Source organism: Stegostoma tigrinum, chromosome 25 (assembly GCF_030684315.1).
Source record: "Stegostoma tigrinum isolate sSteTig4 chromosome 25, sSteTig4.hap1, whole genome shotgun sequence".
Classification (NCBI taxonomy): domain Eukaryota; kingdom Metazoa; phylum Chordata; class Chondrichthyes; order Orectolobiformes; family Stegostomatidae; genus Stegostoma; species Stegostoma tigrinum.
This window is the reverse complement of record NC_081378.1, coordinates 16,095,452-16,114,136: the sequence shown is the minus strand read 5'-3', so window position 1 is coordinate 16,114,136 and position 18,685 is coordinate 16,095,452. Positions and strand designations below refer to the sequence as shown.

The window sequence follows — 18,685 nt, the reverse complement described above, 5'->3', positions numbered from 1 at the left end:
GTGAAGATCCTTTATGAAGAACATATACTCCAATGAGGTAGTGAACAGCATCTTATCCAACAATGGAATAGTGTCATAATGACAGGAGGATTGAATGAAGGAAAATTGGCACAGTTCTAGGAAGCAGAGCATGCTACAAAAAACAAATTAGATTCAGGAAAAGTTCTTTTAAATTGGAGAATAGCTATGGCATCTTCTTTATTCAAAAGGGAGGGAGGAAGAAAGCAGGAATCTGCAGGCCAGTTAATATAACATCTGTCATAGGGAAAGTATTAGAAACTATTATTAAAGATGTTACAACAGGGCACCTGGATAAGCTCAAGGTAGATTCAACATGGTCCTGTCAAAGCGAAATCATATTTAACTAATTTACTGGAGTTCTTTGAAGTAACATTTGCTGTGAATAAAGGGGGAGCCAGTGAATGTAGCATACTCAGATGTGCTGAAGGCATTCAATAAGGTGTCACATCAAAGATTGTGGCAGAAATTAAAAGCTCGTGGTATTAGGGGGTAACATTTTGGCCTGCATGGAAGACTAGCTGGCTAACAGGAAGCCAGAGAGTAAGAATACTGGTTGTCATACATGATATGTGACAGCAATCTGTGGCTACAATGATTTTGGTAATTGCATTAGGGAAAGAAGTGCTTCCTCCGCAGTGTCTCAACAGAGTTTGGGTGGATGCTTGACACATGTCAGTCAACTCTTTACAATTTATATAAATTATTTGGATGAAGGGATCTAAGGTGTGGCGGCTAAGTTTGGTGATGGCACAAACATAGGCAGGAATGTGAGCTGTGAAGAAGATATAAGGAGCTTACAAGGGACATTGATAAATTAAGAGAGCAGCAAAGATCTGACAAACAGGATATAATGCGGAAAAATGTGAATTCATCCATTTTGGAATAAAAAATTAATATTGTCTAAGTGGTGAGAGGTTGCAGAGATCTGAAATACAGATCTAGGTGTCCTAATGCACAAATCACAGAAGGTTCGTTTACAGGTACAGCAAGTAATCAGCAATCAGGAAAGCGAACAGAATGTTGTTTATTGTAAGAGGAATGGAATGCAAGAGTGGGGAGGCTATGCTTCAGTTATACAGGACATTGGTAGACAGCATCTAGAGTATCATACACAATACCGGTCACTGCAGTTTTGGAAGAATGTTAATATATTGGAAGCAGTTCAAAGAAAGATTACCAGAGTAATATCTTGAAAGGAATTTCCTTTAGGAAAGGCTTGGCCTGTACCCTTCGGTGAGTAGAGATGACCTAATTGGAACACACAAAATCGTAAGGGGCCTTGATAGTGTGCATAAAGAAAGGATATTTCCTCTTGTGGGATAATCTAGTACTAGGGATCATAGTTTAAAAATAAAGGTTCACCCACATATGACAGAGGTGAGGGGAAAAAAGTTTCAGAAGGTTCAGAGTCTTTGAAATTCCCTTCCTCAAATGGTAGAGGATGCAGAATCTTCAAATATTTTTAAAGGAACATATAAATAGTTTCTCCGCTCGGTTCGCAATAAACAACTGCACCTCCCAGTCACAAACCATTTTAACTCCCCCACCCATTCCTTAGACGACATGTCCATCATGGGCCTCCTGCAGTGCCACAATGCTGCCACCCGAAGGTTGCAGGAACAGCAACTCATAGTTCTCGATTGCCGAGGGAATGAAAAATTATCAGGGTATGCAGGAGCATGAGTTGAGGTTAAAATCAAATCAACAAATGGTCTTATTGAATGGCGAGCAGGCTTGAAGGGCTGAATGGCCCATGCTTATTTTTTATTCATACGCTCATAAGACCAGTTGGTCTATCGGTTTGTCCCAATCAGGGTGGTTAGGAGACATTTCTAAACTCCCCACTGCCCTTCAGCCCTCCTGGATGAGGCAAAAAGAAACAATATCTGGGGAAAAGAAGGTTAAAAAAAACCTAGAAAATTCCTTTAATCCATTTCTTGAGGTTTTAAAAGATTTACCCCATTTTTTCAATGTATTAAGTCTTCAGATAGTGAAAGGGCTCCAGTATCAAATCCAATCTCCAGTGACTCCATTGCACACTGCCTTAGTTAAAGGACGATGGGTCACTGTGTGGGGTCAGTGGACAAACCTATCACTAAATCCTTTACTCTCAGATCAACTCAGAGTTCAAACTTCAGGAACGTTTTAAAACTTCAGGAAGATTTCTTGTGCTATGGTACAGGATATTAACATGGTAGAAAGCATATATTGTCTGAAACACTCCCAGCCCAGGTACATCATGGTCAGACACAGAAGAAAGCTTTCCAAAGGTCTAATAAACTGGTATTAAAGCATTCTCAAATCCAAGTCTGTCTTTCCTTTCCAACCCAATCTCTTCTACAGTGAAAGAAGTTGCCAATCATGGACTGGCTTCAATATATTATGTTACATGGGCCATCATTCATGAGGAACCATCTGATTTGTGGTGGGGCCCTAAAGGCAAGAAAATCTTAATTCATGATTCTATTGGAACATTGATCCAAGCAGTGATAATTTAACTTTGATTGTAAATAGAGGGGGCGGGGGGGGGGACAAGAAATCATGCTCTAATGAAAATAAAACCTGGTTTTGTCCTGGTCTAAGTGATTGTGCGCTTATTTATCAAAAAAATGTGGAAGTACTGAACAATTATCTACCTCTTATTACTCAGCTTGTATTAAATGTACGTCTCAAAACTACATGTTATTTTCTTGAGTGACATACAGAAATGACAGGAAAGAAGTGTGGAGAAAAGCGGGGGAAGGGGTGTTGTGCAAAAGAATAAAATGGGAGGGGGTGTGGTAAAGGAAGGAGAGAAAGACATGGAATGATAAATGAAAAGTCCAATGAAAGAGAAATTGAAAAAGACATAAGGGAAGGAAAGAGAAAGTGGTTAAGTAGTAATAAGGAATAGAGAAATTGGGGAGAGTGAGAGAGAAAGTGACAGCGTGTTTGGGTTCGTGAACAAACCTGCTGAATGTGATCAAAGATATAATGGGAACTGCAGATGCTGGAGAATCCAAGATAACAAAGTGTGGAGCTGGATGAACACAGCAGGCCAAGCAGCATCTCAGGAGCACAAAAGCTGATGTTTCGGGCGTAGACCCTTCATCAGAGAGGGGGATGGGGAGAGGGTTCTGAAATAAATAGGGAGAGAGGGCGAGGCGAACTAAAGATGGATAGAGGAGAAGATAGGTGGAGAGGAGAGTATAGGAGGGGAGGTAGGGAGGGGATAGGTCAGTCCAGGGAGGAAGGACAGGTCAAGGAGGCGAGATGAGGTTAGTAGGTAGGAAATGGAGGTGCGGCTTGAGGTGGGAGGAGGGGATAGCTGAGAGAAAGAACAGGTTGGGGAGGTGGGGATGAGCTGGGCTGGTTTTGGGATGCAGTGGGGGAAGGGGAGATTTTGAAGCTGGTGAAGTCCACATTGATACCATTGGGCTGCAGGGTTCCCAAGCAGAATAGGAGTTGCTGTTCCAGCAACCTTCGGGTGGCATCATTGTGGCACTGCAGGAGGCCCATGATGGACATGTCATCTAAAGAATGGGAGGGGGAGTGGAAATGGGAGGTGACTGGGAGGTGCAGTTGTTTCTTGCGAACCGAGCGGAGGTGTTCTGCAAAGCGGTCCCCAAGCCTCCGCTGGGTTTCCCCAATGTAGAGGAAGTCACAACAGGTGCAGTGGTTACAGTATACCACATTGGCAGATGTGCAGGTGAACATCTGCTTGATATGGAAAGTCATCTTGGGGCCTGGGATGGGGGTGATGGAGGAGGTGTGGGGGCAAGTGTAGCACTTCCTGCGGTTGCAGGGGAAGACCACTGGAGTGGTCTCTCCGGAAGGCACACAAGGGTGGGGATGGAAAAATATCTTGGGCGGTGGGGTCAGATTGTAGATAGCAGAAGAGTCGGAGGATGATGCGTTGTATCCGGAGGTTGGTGGGTGGTATGTGAGGACGAGGGGGATTCTCTTTGGGTGGTTATTGCGGGGGCGGGGTGTTGCGGGAAATGCAGGAGACACGGTCGAGGGCGTTCTTGACCACTGCAGGGGGGGAAGTTGCGGTCCTTGAAGAACGCAGACATCTGGGATGTGTGAGAGTGGAATGCCTCATCCTGGGAGCGGAGGCGAAGGAATTGGGAATAGGGGATGGAATTTTTGCAAGAGGGTGGGTGGGAGGAGGTGTATTCTAGGTAGCTGTGGGAGTCGGTGGGCTTGAAATGGACATCAGTTTCTAGCTGGTTGCCTGAGATGGAGACAGAGAGGTCCAGGAAGGTGACGGATGTGTTGGAGATGGCCCAGGTGATCTTGTGGTTGGGGTAGAAGGTGTTGGTGAAGTGGATGAACTGTTCGAGCTCCTCTTGGAAGCAAGAGGCGGCCCCGATACAGTCATCAATGTAACACAGGAAGATGTGGGGTTTGGAGCCAGTGTAGGTGCGGAGGAGGGACTGTTCCACATACCCTACAAAGAGGCAGACATAGCTTGGGCCCATGCAGGTACCCATGGCCACCATGGCTTCCTCGATATTGGGGAAACCAAGCGGAGGCTTGGGGACCACTTTGCAGAACACCTCCGCTCGGTTCGCAATAAACAACTGCACCTCCCAGTCGCGAAACATTTTAACTCCACCTCCCATTCCTTAGACGACATGTCCATCCTGGGCCTCCTGCAGTGCCACAATGATGCCACCCAAAGGTTGCAGGAACAGCAACTCATATTCTGCTTGGGAACCGTGCAGCCCAATGGTATCAATGTGGACTTCACAGGCTTCAAAATCTCCCCTTCCCCCACTGCATGCCAAAACCAGCCCAGCTCATCCCCGCCTCCCTAACCTGTTCTTCCTCTCGCCTATCCCCTCCTCCCACCTCAAGCCACACCTCCATTTCCCACCTACTAACCTCATCCCACCTCCCTTGACCTGTCCTTCCTCCCCGGACTGACCTATCCCCTCCCTACCTCCCCACCTATACTCTCCTCTCTACCTATCTTCTCCTCTATCCATCTTTAGTTCGCCTCCCCCTCTCTCCCTATTTATTTCAGAACCCTCTCCCCATCCCCCGCTGAATGTGGGCTGCTTTCTCCGATGCATGACTAAATATTCTGTTGTCCCACAAATGGATAAGCCCAGTTATCATAATGCACTGATTACCAATGTTATGATGCTTTCAGTGCCTTAGCAAATCCCCTATCCTTCCCTTTGTGTCGAAGTTACAAGGATTATCGTGTAGCAGTAATAAAAGTGGCAAAATCCATCAACCCCATCTTACCAGGATTATTCACATCTTTATTACACACCATGAGCTCGTATGTCCAAAAAGGAAACAGTGTTTATATAGCAAATCAGTTCCCAAACAAAAAAAAATGCAACATAAAACAAAATCAAATGCAAATGTCTTCATTCAAATACATTTTCAGAGTATCCAAGGGGAATTAAATACGGTAGCAAACAAACCACAGTACTTTTAAGACCTGTACTCACCTTCAGCACTTAAAAGAACTTTTCTTTATTATATATACAGTATTCATATCTATATGAAGATTCAGTCTTTGCAATGGCCACCATACGGCGCATCCATTGGTCCATTGTACTAACCAGAAAGTATGGAGGACAATGGTAATTTAATATTCCCTCCACCCCTCCCCATATAAAGCTGTGAGCATCCTAAGGAGGAAGCATTTCCAATCCATTCTGGCTTGCTGAATGGAATCTCTTTTCACAGTACATGGAATCACATTAATTTCAGGTGGTGACCAAATTGCTCCCATAACCTGTCCCTCATGCTCCCACCCACCCAACGTTAACATCTTTTGCAAGGTAGTTTGCTAATACTATTGTGGTTGTCGCATTATCCGTCACTCATTTTGTCAGTGAGATTCCGGTCTCCCACTTGCCTCAATGTGGAAGACAGGTGGATAGGACTGAACAAGATAACAGAGGAGGAAAGAACAAAGTAAATTAACACAGTATTATCACCAGGATTTTAGTGAAGTTTGACAGTGGTTGCAGAAGACTTCCATATCATCTACAGTGACATACAAATAGGATCTGAAAGTAGCACTGCAGATTTTCCAGCCTTGCAAACTCTGGAAAGGATTCTAATCTGTATAACACTAGGTTGAAGCATTGCTGTGGCACAGGTGGTGGGAGCGGTAAATTAAGAACAGCATACAAGATGCATATTGGCACAAACATTAAAGCATATTAGATTAAGTGTGAATTTTTGACAAATGTTGGGCCAAGTATTCTCAAATAACCCGAGTGTCAACATTGCAGTGTATGATAGATACACGGCTGTAAACCAGACCAGGAAAGGTCAATGACAAGGAATACTGAAATAGTTTAAGGAGTGCCTGGTCTTGCAGTATTTTAACTTTATTAAGCTCTCTTCACTTATACATAACTATAACAGCAAATTAATCAGTGCAACTGGTACATCAGTGGGGAAGGGTGTCAGTATCTATAATTTGCAGTACTAGCCAACTTTATTTCATTTTGTCAGGGTATGAATGAAAGAACTTCTTGTTCTTCCTCCAGTTACTATTGTAACCTCTCTTACGCCCTGACGATGAGCTCATTTTAATAATATGAAATGAAGCTGAAATTCAGTATCACCTAATTCTTAGTTAACCTTGTTCATGAGCTCTAATTGCAGTTGTATTTATTAGGTTCAACCCATACTCCAAGAGAAACTCCAAAAAGGAAATGTTTTCCCTCAGTAGACCAGGAGAATCAAAGCCTAGAATGAAATACTGAGCCTAGGAATGTCTTTAAATTGGTTCGGTTCAATGTAAATGTATTAAGGCAAAATCTAAAATATCTCTTACATGCAAGTAACTTTGAATAATGCTGGTACTTAAAATACTTTTGTACAGGTTAACTTGTTGAATAAAAGTATTTAATTAAATTGTGAGAATGATATTGAGACCTGCCAGGTGTGTTTAAAATTCCCCAAACAGGGAAAAAGCATCCAATGGGGAAAACAGTCTATTTGGACAGAAATGTCAAGCTCCACTAATTTTAAATTGAGCCAACTTTCTAATCTTTGGGACACATTACTACATTAAGTGTGGAAATACAAACAACATCTGCTATTGTTACATTACAATTACACAAGTTGTTTAAACGTAGTACAAAACAAATTGTCTAAAAAGCTTTTATGACCACTCATTAAGTGTACACTGTCAAAGTGAGCGAATTGCAGCTTCAAAGTGGCTCACTGCACCCCTGCTGCATTTCCAACCTCGCTGCCCACTGTCAGAGCCCTGGTCTGAAGCCCATGTCCAAAGACTGGCAAAGTAATCCTGCACTGATCGATGTTAGTTTACAGCAACAGACTGAACTAAGGTATGGCTGGAATTTAGGTTCTACACTCACAGCTTGTGGATTTAATAGGAAACGAATAAAATTCATGAAAAATTAAAATGATTAAAAATAATTCATGGCACTCAAAAGCTTCCTGGCGCAGTTTGCTTTGGTGGGGGATGAGACCCAACTGCCATTACACTCCAACTCATTAAGTGTCCAGGAGATTTTATTCCATGGTCTTCCCCTGAAGGCTCAAACTTGTGTCTTCTAACCTCTGATACCTCACTTCATTGAGATGGGATTCAGTGCAGAGCTTTGTTCTGCCCTCACTCAACAGTACGTGTACCTTACTGTGATCACACGTGCTCATCACGAGATCAGGAGGGGAAACTTCGGCTGATATTCTGCTTCCCTCTGTGCCCAAGGACGGTGAGATCATTCACTAAAGTGATGGGGATGTAAAATTCTTCTGCTTTGACTTGTAATATTTAAAACAAGTGGAAGAGCAATAAAGTGAAAATCTGCAGACCAACCAGACAGTAACTTTTAAAAGGTTTGGGGCTCAGGTCCTGCTCCAACTTTTATTGAAATGGAAAATGCAGACACCCTATCCTCCCAAACATTAACCCTCCAGAGCTGATCCAAACCTCTAGAACCACAATGATAAAGATTCCAAGCGAGACCATTAATAAAGAAGGCCCCAATCTTCAGTCACAGACACAAACACGTTGTGCATAAATACAGAGAAACTTATACAAATAGGTTTGACTTTTCTTCCCTTCCAATATAAAACAGTAAATACAAGAGCTAGAAATCTCTCCGAGGGTAATATAAGAGAAGAGAAGTCTTCTATCATTTCTCTCCCCAACACTAAACCCAATAGGGTACTTTTATTTTCATGGCCACCTGTCAATGCACTGGACACCTGATTGCAGTATTTTGCAATGTTGGACTTCTGAAGGACAGAAAAGTTGCTTTGTTCTTTGGTGGTCTCCTCATTGCTCCAGTGTTACCACCTCCACAGCTTGTCCTTCCACAGTTACTGCAGACGACTGGATTTCTGTCATTCGAGTGGTGACGGGGGCCATTGCAACCTGCACGGGTCTGTTACCCTGGGCCAGGCTAGTGACGACTGTCTGGTACATGCTCACTGGGATCTGCACCAGGCCTAGCAATGAAGAAAACAGAAAGAGTCAGCCAAGTGACGACACAGACACCTCTGCCACAGTCATTCCTCCCTTCCCAACATCAAAACCAAATCCTTTTGGGTGAAGTAGCCCAGTCTGTAGATACCTCCAATTAGGTCGACAACTTGAGTTGTAGTCTGAAGGTCACTGGTCGAGACATTTATTTTGAGAGGCTCAACACCAACCTCCCTTCCAATTGAAAAATCAAACATGCTCCTTTTCTTCAGGGAAGCGGTGCTTGAAGTAAATATTATTTGGAGTTCTGCTCAGTCAAGGGCTCATCACACCAGAGCCATAGTTACTGATAGTCAGCTATAGGAATGCAAAGAATGAATTAAGAAAGCAATGCATGGTCCCATGATGCCCCCCTTTTTTCATAACCCACTCTGTAAAATAATGGGGACTCTACCAGCACACTTAAGCTCACGAGGAACAGTTCTGTAAAAATACTTCACAATTCCTAAGCTACCCAAGCAACACTGCTGATCAACTTTGACTATAAGCCTTTGCATTCTTCCCTTCACAAACATTGCACATGTTCAAATCTCCACCTGACCTGTGGACCGTTTGGTCACATCAGCATCATTTAGTCTCTGTTTTCAAGCAGATATTTCCTGCATCATCTTGCACCACCCTTTCTCCTCTCGCGTTCTGTCTCAAGCCCTCCGATCTGACATCCAACCGTAATGGTGGAATTTTCAGCCATCCTGTCTGGTCTCTCTCCATGAAATCCTGCACCTTGTAAGTTCTTTCTCTGCCTGTGGTCACGTCCAATTTCTCCATTTCTGTTTGGCACCTCATTCCCCTCTGTGAAGTATTCTGGGATATTTTCTGTCTTGTGCACTATCCAATTACCTTCCAAACCAAATAACGTAGTGTTGATGGTATTTACTGGGAAGCTGATATAAGTGATCCGTGGGGAAAAAGAAAGAAAGCCCCATATCGGAATTTGAATCAGTACACGGCTTTCTCCCATTGAGAAAAAGAGAACAAAGGAGGGAGTAAGGAATATAGGATGGGCGGGGTGGGCGAGAATTGGGTAGGTTCAGGATGGGCTGGCTGGCTGGCTAACTATGAACCAACCACGATTAACTAAGGATAGTATCAATTTAAAAGGAAAAGAAAACATACAATGTGGCCAAGATAAACAAGAGGATTGGAAATGTTTACAAAGCCAAGGTAAGACTACTAAAACCACAATTAAGAAGAAGAAAATAAATTTTGAAGGTAAAATAATATCAGAGCAGACAGTAGGAGGCTCTTTAAATAGACGAAAATAAAGAGAAGCCAAAGTGAACATAGGCCTCTTAAAGATTGAGGCTGGGAAATAATAATGGGGAACCAGTAAATGGCAGAGGACTTGCTTGGTAGAAGATTTGAAAGCTTTCCAAATATACTAAATAATCACAGGAAAAACATGAGAGAGGAAATAAATACAGTAACTATCATTAGACAAACAGGAACAGGAAAAATACTGGGGCACAAGATTCTCTGGACCTGATGGGTTACATCTTAGAACACTAAAAGCAGTTGCTGTAGAGATGGTGATCTTCCAAGCGCCCTTTGATCTCTGGAAAAATATCATAAGATTGGAAAACTGCCAATGTAAAACTCACATGCAAACAGGGAAGGTACCAAAAGGCCAGTTAACCCATAATGTGTCATTGTAATAACAGAGCAGTTAGCAATAAAAATATAATTCAGCAGAGTCCGTATGACTTCGTAAAAGGAAAATCATACCTGACAAACTTATTAGAATTATTTGAGGAGGTAACAAGCAGAATGGATAAAAGAAGACCAGTAGCCATAATATATTTAGAATTTCTAAAGGAGTTCAATAAGGTATATCATAAAGTTACTTACTAAGGAAAAATATACTAGCATTGGAGGTAACCCAGGGAAGGTTCATTAGGTTGATCCCAGGTATAAATGGATTTCTTTATGAGGAGATGTTGAGTAGATTGGACCTATAATAACTGGTGTTTATGACAATGAGTGACAACTTTATTGTAACAAACAAGATTCTTTAGGGGCTTGACAGGGTAGATGCTGAGAAATTGTTTCCTCTTGTGAAAGAGTCTAGATGCAGAGTGCACAATCTTAGACGAAGGGCAGATGGCTGTAGAGGCTGGGTCATTAAGTGTATATACAAGGTTGACACAGAAAGATTTTTTTGATCTGTACATGATTCAAGGTTTATGGGGAAAAGACAGGGAAATGGAGTTAAGATTATGAGGTCAGCCATGATCTTACTGAATGCTGAAGTAACCTTGATGGGTTGAGTAGACTTCTATTTTCCTTCATCTATTAGGAGAGTAGAGAGAGGTAGGGAGGGATGAATAGGGGTAAGTTGATCACAATCTCTCTGGCTGTCTTCCATCATATAGCTAGTAACCTTAGAATGCTAAATAGCTCTTTGGGTTTGTTCCACCATTTAATTTGACCATGTTTGAACTGGATCTTTAAAAGACAATATGCTGGATGTGAATACAGAAGGAAAATTTCCTCTGTTGCCTAAGTGCATTACAATTTCTTTGCACCATTATTAGTATATTTTCTGTTGAGAACAAATACAGGAAATATTCTCCCATTGTAAAATAAAGTTGAGAAAAGTTGATTTCGTCATGATTACAGTTTTGGTGAGTTCGAAGCCTAGTCTGTTTTGGGTTAAGTGGATGCAGTCTTTGTGTTACAATTGGTCTCAGTGTCTCTGGGTTGGGTGGGTGGAAAATAACGCCTGCTCCCATTGACAAATCGACTGGAAGTCTAGACAAGGGCAGTCCCCTCAGTGCTTCTGGCTGAAACAAGCTGACACCCAACACAGAATTAAAACTGAGCCTGGGATCATGCTCAACTGTGTTGTTCAGCTCCTCAAGGTACTTAACTCGCCAAAATACTTTGGTCTTTGGAAATTATGAAAGGTGCTGTACAGATGTGAAAACGTGATTTTTACCTGTTGGACTACCACAAGGTGCCTGTGTGGCAAACACAAAGAAAACGAGGTAAAGAGCTACAAGTCCAACATTTAAAAATCTTTCCCCATTTAATAACATTATGCTGGGCCTTTCTGTGCCAAGATTTTTTTTCAGTTTAGGCTGAAAGATTCAAGGGACTTAGGCATCTGAATGATTTAGCAAAGTAGAGTTAATCCTGCTGGTTATATAATTGATGATTAATTTGTAAACAGGCAGAGGTTTTTCTTTGGTACTCATGTCTCTATGTCTAGAACCAACCTCTAATTAAGCTAATCTTTACATCTTCACCCTGACATGGGCTGACAAGCTTTCAAATTATATCAAAAAATATAAAGCTCTCTCATTCGCCCTACCACCTCCCCCTAACGCCATCCAACCCCCCTCACAACATACAACCAAATCAAAGCACTCAGAAGAAATGAAGAGGATCTAAAACCAAAGGCTATTAATAGATGCTTGTGTACTGAAAGCATGATTTGGATGGCAGGGTGTATCATACACCTGCCGCTGGCTACCCAGAGATTGCATACTCCATACCCAAGTTTGCACCTCTGGCCCACATTTCACAGGACAACAAAGAGGAAAAGGATTTATATAATGACAATGTGGACAGTTCTAGGCACCACACGCCAGGAAACATATTAGCTGTTAGGAATCAAAGACCGGTGCCTTTCCAAGGAAGGGGGCATCAGCATTGAAGAAAGGTTGGAAAAGTTAGGATCGTATTCTTGGAATAGAGAAGGTTAAGAAAGAGGTATTTCAAGATCAGGTTTGAATATATTCCGAATGGCAAATGGATCAATAACCAAGCTTCAGAGATTTAAAATTACTGGTAGAAGTGTAAAGGGAGGATGTGGAGCAGTAATTTTACATGGAGTTGCCAAGATCTGGAACTCTGAGAAGACAGTAGATACTAATTTCATAATAATTTGTAAAGGACTCATGCAGTTGCTCGAGGATGAGGAACTTGCAGGGTTTTGGACAAAAACAAGAATGTGGGACAAAGCATGACTACTCCTTCAAAGAGCGAGCATAAGCACAATAGGCAGAAATGCCCACCTTTGAGTTTTGATTACTTAGAAAGGGGCACAATAGAGGAGGCATCATTGTGTAGGTGTAACTTCCAAACACAGTGCATGTTATTTTACTTTGCGAATGACTCAAGACAGTGAAAGGTGGGCCAGAAAATTAGCTTTAGCAGTTAATACCATAAAGGTTTACTTAGAAGTAGAAATTACATTCATGGTTAAGTGAAATTCCATGAACTGTTGAGTATGTTCAGCACAGAAACAGTCTTTTTGGCCCAGATGGTCTAGATAAGATTTGCGCTCAACATGAACCTCCTCCTAGTTACATCACCTAACACTATCAGAATATGTTTCCATTCCTTTCTCCCTCAGGCGTTCATCTAGCTTTTCCTTCAATGTACCATATTATTCACTTCAATAATTCCTTGTAGCAGAATATCTATCCATAATTCACACTTTGTGTAAAAGGACAATTTCTTCATTGCATCTTAAATTTGTGACTACAAGTTTTAGAATCCTTCATGTGAAGTGCAGCTATGGCCACTGTCCCCAAGAAGTGTCAAAATATGTCAGATTATGACTGTGAATAGCAAAGGACTGCTAACTCCCTAGTCACAGTCCATACACTTAAGCTCATTTGTCTTCTCCAAGACTGACTTGAACATGGTATTCTTACTAAACTCAATCGCACACTAACACTGCTCTGCGACAAAGCTTCTTCAGATGTCACTAGGCACTTCTTATCAAGACAGTGGTTGAGTCTAATCACTGGAGGGAGATGGGAGACACCTGGGAAAATTTGAAATCAGAAAGGATTTTCTTTCACTCCTTTCCTAACATTAACTCTGCATGGTATCCAGTTTTGTATTCAGTGTGTGCCCTTTCACAATGCAATCATGTGATCATTTTTCTCAATAAAGACTAAATAATAAGTGGTAGCAAACTATTTGACTGTGGGAACAACAGTCTGTTCTTATCCAGTATTTGGTCCTACACTTATGTGCACATGGTTTTCAGAAAAAAACCACTGGTTAGAAATCACAAATCAGATCAGGCTGGTACTTTCTAGTTGCTGATTGTCAGTTCTGAAACACACCTGCAGCAGCCAATCAGTTGAATTGGCCATCAGTACCTGGCCTAGGTTAGGGGCAAATTGGGCCTTTGGAAAACATCTGCTTCGTTAGGAAGCTGTTTGTATGGTATCAGATTTGCAAGTAAATAGATTGGAATGTAGCTGCTATCCTAGCATGAGATTTTCTATTTAAGCCTCTCCAGTGCACCGCACACTCAGCAGGGAGCTGAATAAATCACTTACAGTTGATTAGTAGTTCAACGCAAGAAAAACCCTTCCATTTGAATAATCCTGTCCCTTCCTTTCCCAGCTGACTTTCTCAGTCACATCTTGCCTCCTTCCTGCTGTTAGGGCATTGCTGGGTTACAGCTCCAGAACCGACCAACGAATCAATTCTGTCCCATCAAACACTATTGGTAAGGCACAGATCAGATACAGAATAAACACTAGTTAGTCTCTCTCTTCACAGCTCAAAGGCATCGAGCCAACAGTAGTGCTCCCACTACCACCTGGGATGAGATCAGCTGTCTCCATAAAGTGGGGAAATCATATCAGCAACTCTGCTCCTTGATGCATTAACCAGTTTAGCCATCATTGGGGCTTGGGTCAGATGCAGACTGCTAGTAGAAAGAGAAGCTGTTTCCTACAGCTTAGTTGGTTATGGCAGTGATTAACAAGTTTTATTTGTTCATGGAATGCATTTGTTACTGACTTTGTATAGAGGAGGATGTTCCAAAACCTAGCCTGTCTCAGGCATCGGAGAAAGCTTTACAATTGTCCTCCAAAATCTTAGGTTACAGCAGAGAAATCATTGGAATCGCTGCTCCTAATTGCACTTCTTGACCTCCTGGGAGTGGTCCAAAAGGAAAAATGAATTCAGGTTGAGAGGTTCTCGAGCGACATTGAAATGGAACTGGTGAATTTTGATGTCTTTTATAAGGAAACAATAATTTAGAGCAAAGATAATGAGATTAAAACGGGTGTTGCAAAATAAAAAAACTCTCTAATACACAGAACCATTGTTCCAATAAAATGTTAGGCAATTCTGTAATTGTCAGCATCAAAACTGTCTCTTCATGTACATAAGCACAGCCTGGAGGAATCTCAATAGCCTCTCAGTTACCAGGTTGCTTTTCTGGATGAGATTTCATGTTGTTCCATCATTTCACGGAATCACAAAGCAGTAGAGGACAGCAAATGGGCTAGGTAACCCATGGAGTTTGCACCAGTGCTTTTAAAGAGAAATCCAACAAGTCCCACATTTCTGCAATCTTTCTTCCTTTGTGTTTATCCACTTTTCATCCCCCCACATAGTACCTGGCATTCAGCTGGATGGCTGGTTTATGATACAGACTGATGCCAACAGTGCATGTTCCATTCCCATACTGGCTGAAGTCACAATGAGGGGGTCATACCTTCTCAACATTGCCTGGGACTTCTGTGACTTTACCTAATTCTCAATTTCAATGCATAAACTTTCTTCTAAAACTGGCCATAGCACTCCAGTAAATATGTGTTTTGTATAGATTTAGCTTAACTTCTTATATTCTGCGTCTTCAGTTAGAAAGTCCAACATTCCATGTGCTTTAACTGTTTTGTTAAGCTGCGCTGCTGACTTCAAATGCTTGTGCACAAACACCCACAGGTCTCTTGGCTCTTGTACCCCTTTAAAATTGCACTTCTAGTCTCTTAAGATGGTCTGCAATGTAAGACAAACTGAAAGAAGTGCTCTTCAAGGAAAATCTCCATAACTAGCAAACAAACTATCAAATAGAGAATGACTAGTACTCAACATTGAAAGGCTGTATTTACACTGATGCAGTGGACTGTCATCTTCTGAGCCTGGGAGTGACATACTCTTGCAGAAGGAATTTCAGCCCCGCAGTTAGTGCTACAACATAAAATGGCTGTCAAAGTCGAGTAATGAAAGGAGGACAAAAAACATGATAATTCAGCAGGTGAACAAAAACTTTTCAATGCTGGAATTGAATTTAAATTTGGCCCAGACTGCTTACAAAGGGCTTATGTGATATGAGTCTGGTAGTGCTTGAATACAACCCCTGATGAGTCTGAAGCCTAGATGATAAACCAGAAATATGGAAGTGTATATTACAGATTGGACACTCATTTGAGGTTAGTGGTCATGCACATTATTAGGGCAGACTGGAACTTCATTCTACATCTAACCGAAGGGATCATTCCTCGTGTGCGAGTTGTGATAAGAAGTATAGCCCTACATTCGACTGCAGAGTCCCAGCACTGGGACAGAGAAGTAGGTCTGGGGTTATTGTCAAAACCTGACTGCCGTAAAATGATGTGCACACGTGCACAGAATGAATACATTTCGCTAACAGTTGAAACTAAGTTTCAAGTCAAATTCAAATGGTTCCCAATCTCTCTGCTATCGAGTGACAGTACCAATAACAGGAAGCATTTCCGACACAAACCTTGAGCTGTCCCCAACAAAACCTTATTCTCAGTGGTTAAAAAATATTCAGGAAGAAGCTGTTTTGGATAAGAAATTTACTGGTGAGAGGGAGAAAGAGTTGAGGAATTGTATAACATTAAATGGAAAAGCACAGACAGACCATAGATGAGGATTGGATTAATGGGTTGAAGTGCCCAAGTCTTTAAAAATGAGTTTATAACAGTAAAAAATGATCAAAAAGAATATAAATACACAGGATATGGGATTTAATGAACATAATTCCTAGAATGTGGATGCTGCCTGCAAGATCAGAATTTACTACCTATCCCTATTTACGTTCAGAAGGTTTAGGTGGACAATCTGTTGAACCTATGCAGCTGCTTAATATGACTGAGAAGTTTGCTAGGCCACTTCAGAGGGCATTTAGCAGTTAACCATTGGTCTGGAGCTATGTGCAGATCAGATTACAAGGGCAGTATATTTCCTTCCTGAAGCACATTGCAAAAACCTACTGAACCAACAATATTACAGCTTTGTGGTCACTTTTACTGAGATTTAATTTTTTTTAAAAAACTGAATTAAAATTACATTGGCACGTGAACTGTAATTTTCTATATTATTACCCAGTCTCTGGACTACTAGTCCATTAACATCGCCACCTACATTACTGGGCTACAGGGAATGTAGAGCTGCCAAGGCTATCAAAATATAGAAAGGAGGTGATAGGCTCATCACTGATCATAGGTGTGCTTTCTGTTAGAAGTTAAATCACTAAACGTATCAGATTATTTGGTGGAGAAAACTATTTATACGTACATTAACATTCCATACATCCCAGCATTATACTTTACTACATTTTGAGTGGTTCACAGGTCGGCGCAACATCGAGGGCCGAAGGGCCTGTCGTGTGCTGTATTGTTCTCTGTTCTAAGCTCTATGACTACAGTTCAGGTGCTAGCTAAGCTTATAGTTCCTCGCTGTGACGCTATGGACTAATTGTTGCAAATGGCCTCTCTCAGCTGTCTCTGCTCTAAAGCTCATTATCCTATATTTTAAGATATGGTCAGCAGAAGCTGCCCTGTAAAAGATTACCAGGCACCTCAATCTGCACGAGTCGATTACAATAATTACTCCTCTGCTAATCGTCTTCATTTTTTTTTTTACATGAAATCTGTCACTCTTGATCACTTGTCTCTATTTGGAATTATATTCAGATGTGCAGATGGATGAAAAATCTGCCTTAATGCAATTGGTACTTTTTTTGCCATCAACCTCCTCTCTAATTTTCATGCAATGGTCACATAAGGAATAATTGCACAAGTCCTATGCATTGCGTTAAAACAACTGCATGTTGAATATTTTCTTCAGAGCTGCCTGTCACGATTGTATCCCCAACTCTCCTGGAAGTTTGAACGGTCACCAAAGTATGGTTCCACAGATTCTGGTAGTCCTTTAGTACGTTGCCAAGGGGGTCTACTCTATGTGTTAATCCTGACAATGTGTGCAGTGTGGATATTTGACTGGAGATGGCATCTCAATTAAGACCAATCTGAACCTCCTCAAACACCCACTCATTGCCAGACAGAGAGGGCTGAATGGCCTACTTCTGCTCCTACTTCTCATGGAAGGGTAATAAGCAGAATAGGGGATTACTGTTTGATTGGTCAATGTGTTATAAACTTTTAGGAGAATTTGGATTTTCTGGTTGGCCTATGTTCCTTGGTCCAGGCAGCTGTCATGATTTGTCCTGCTCTAGCGCAAGACCTGATTGAAATCCGTTAATTCATTGGATATCAACTGCTACACTGTTTGATGCCTTTACTTGCTAGACAACGAGATTTAGAAGCAATTTAAGTCTTTAGAATCTTCTTTCATTGGTTCAGTTCCAAATTGTTTGATTTAGTATTGCAGAACCCTTCAGCACAGAGTTTGTCCTGCTGTGTCTGTGCCAGCTCTGGAGAACAGCTGGGCACATTTTTTGACCACCTGCTCTTTCTCCATAGTCTTGTAATTTTGACTTCTGCGGGAATGGTCCTATGTTGTTCAGGGTACCTTCGCGCCAATATTCAGTCTCTTCCCCCCCTTTCACGGTTGACACTTTCCTGCATTATGCACCTTCTGTGACCTGGGTGATACCATGCAGACTGGGCCCTCTTATATTCAGAAATGTTAAAATAAGCTAAAGATCACAGGTTTGAATCTTTACCAACACTGATTTCTCGATCCGGTTTGTTGCACTCAGGGGCTTTCTGTTGATTGCTGCCCGTGGTACTGCGGCAGACAGCGGTCAACTGGGAAGGAGCGGCAACCTTTACAGGAACGTACAAGGCCACTGTAAATTGCAAAATACGAGAGGGGAATATAATGGAAATGGCACTGACACATGCAATCTGAAAGCAGCACCACTAGCACAAGCACCCCAGATGTTCAGCATCCTGTCAGGGGCAGCTGTGCCCTTAGCGGCCTAAACATTAAGCTCTGAAATTGCCTCCTGAAACTTCTACTTCTTTGTTCTTTAAGTTGCTTCTTAAAACCTACCACTCTAAGTCTGGTCATTTGTCCTAAATTATCCTGATAATAGCTCAAATTTTACTTGATAATGCTGCCATGAAGGACCTTGGGGCATTTTCCGAATTTACAGGTTCTACATAAATTCAAGTTGTCTCCTAGCAGATGACTTCAAGTGGTCTTCCTTAA

At 41.8% G+C, this 18,685-nt stretch overlaps 1 protein-coding gene across 3 annotated transcripts in view; it reads right to left on the bottom strand.

Moving 5' to 3' along the window:
* Nucleotides 1–5,265: 5,265 nt before the first annotated feature.
* Nucleotides 5,266–18,685, bottom strand: part of nrf1 (nuclear respiratory factor 1) — a 68,901-nt gene continuing 55,481 nt past the window's right edge. For 2 of the 3 annotated variants that reach the window (XM_048554460.2, XM_048554461.2), the window contains 2 exons: nt 18,195–18,320; nt 5,266–8,466 (listed from right to left, as the gene is read on the bottom strand). In XM_048554460.2, coding sequence (XP_048410417.1) covers nt 8,294–8,466; nt 18,195–18,320 — 299 coding nt within the window. In that variant the 3' untranslated portion in view covers nt 5,266–8,293. The remainder of the gene's footprint in view (nt 8,467–18,194; nt 18,321–18,685) is intronic. The other variant, XM_048554462.2, reaches the window with a different exon arrangement.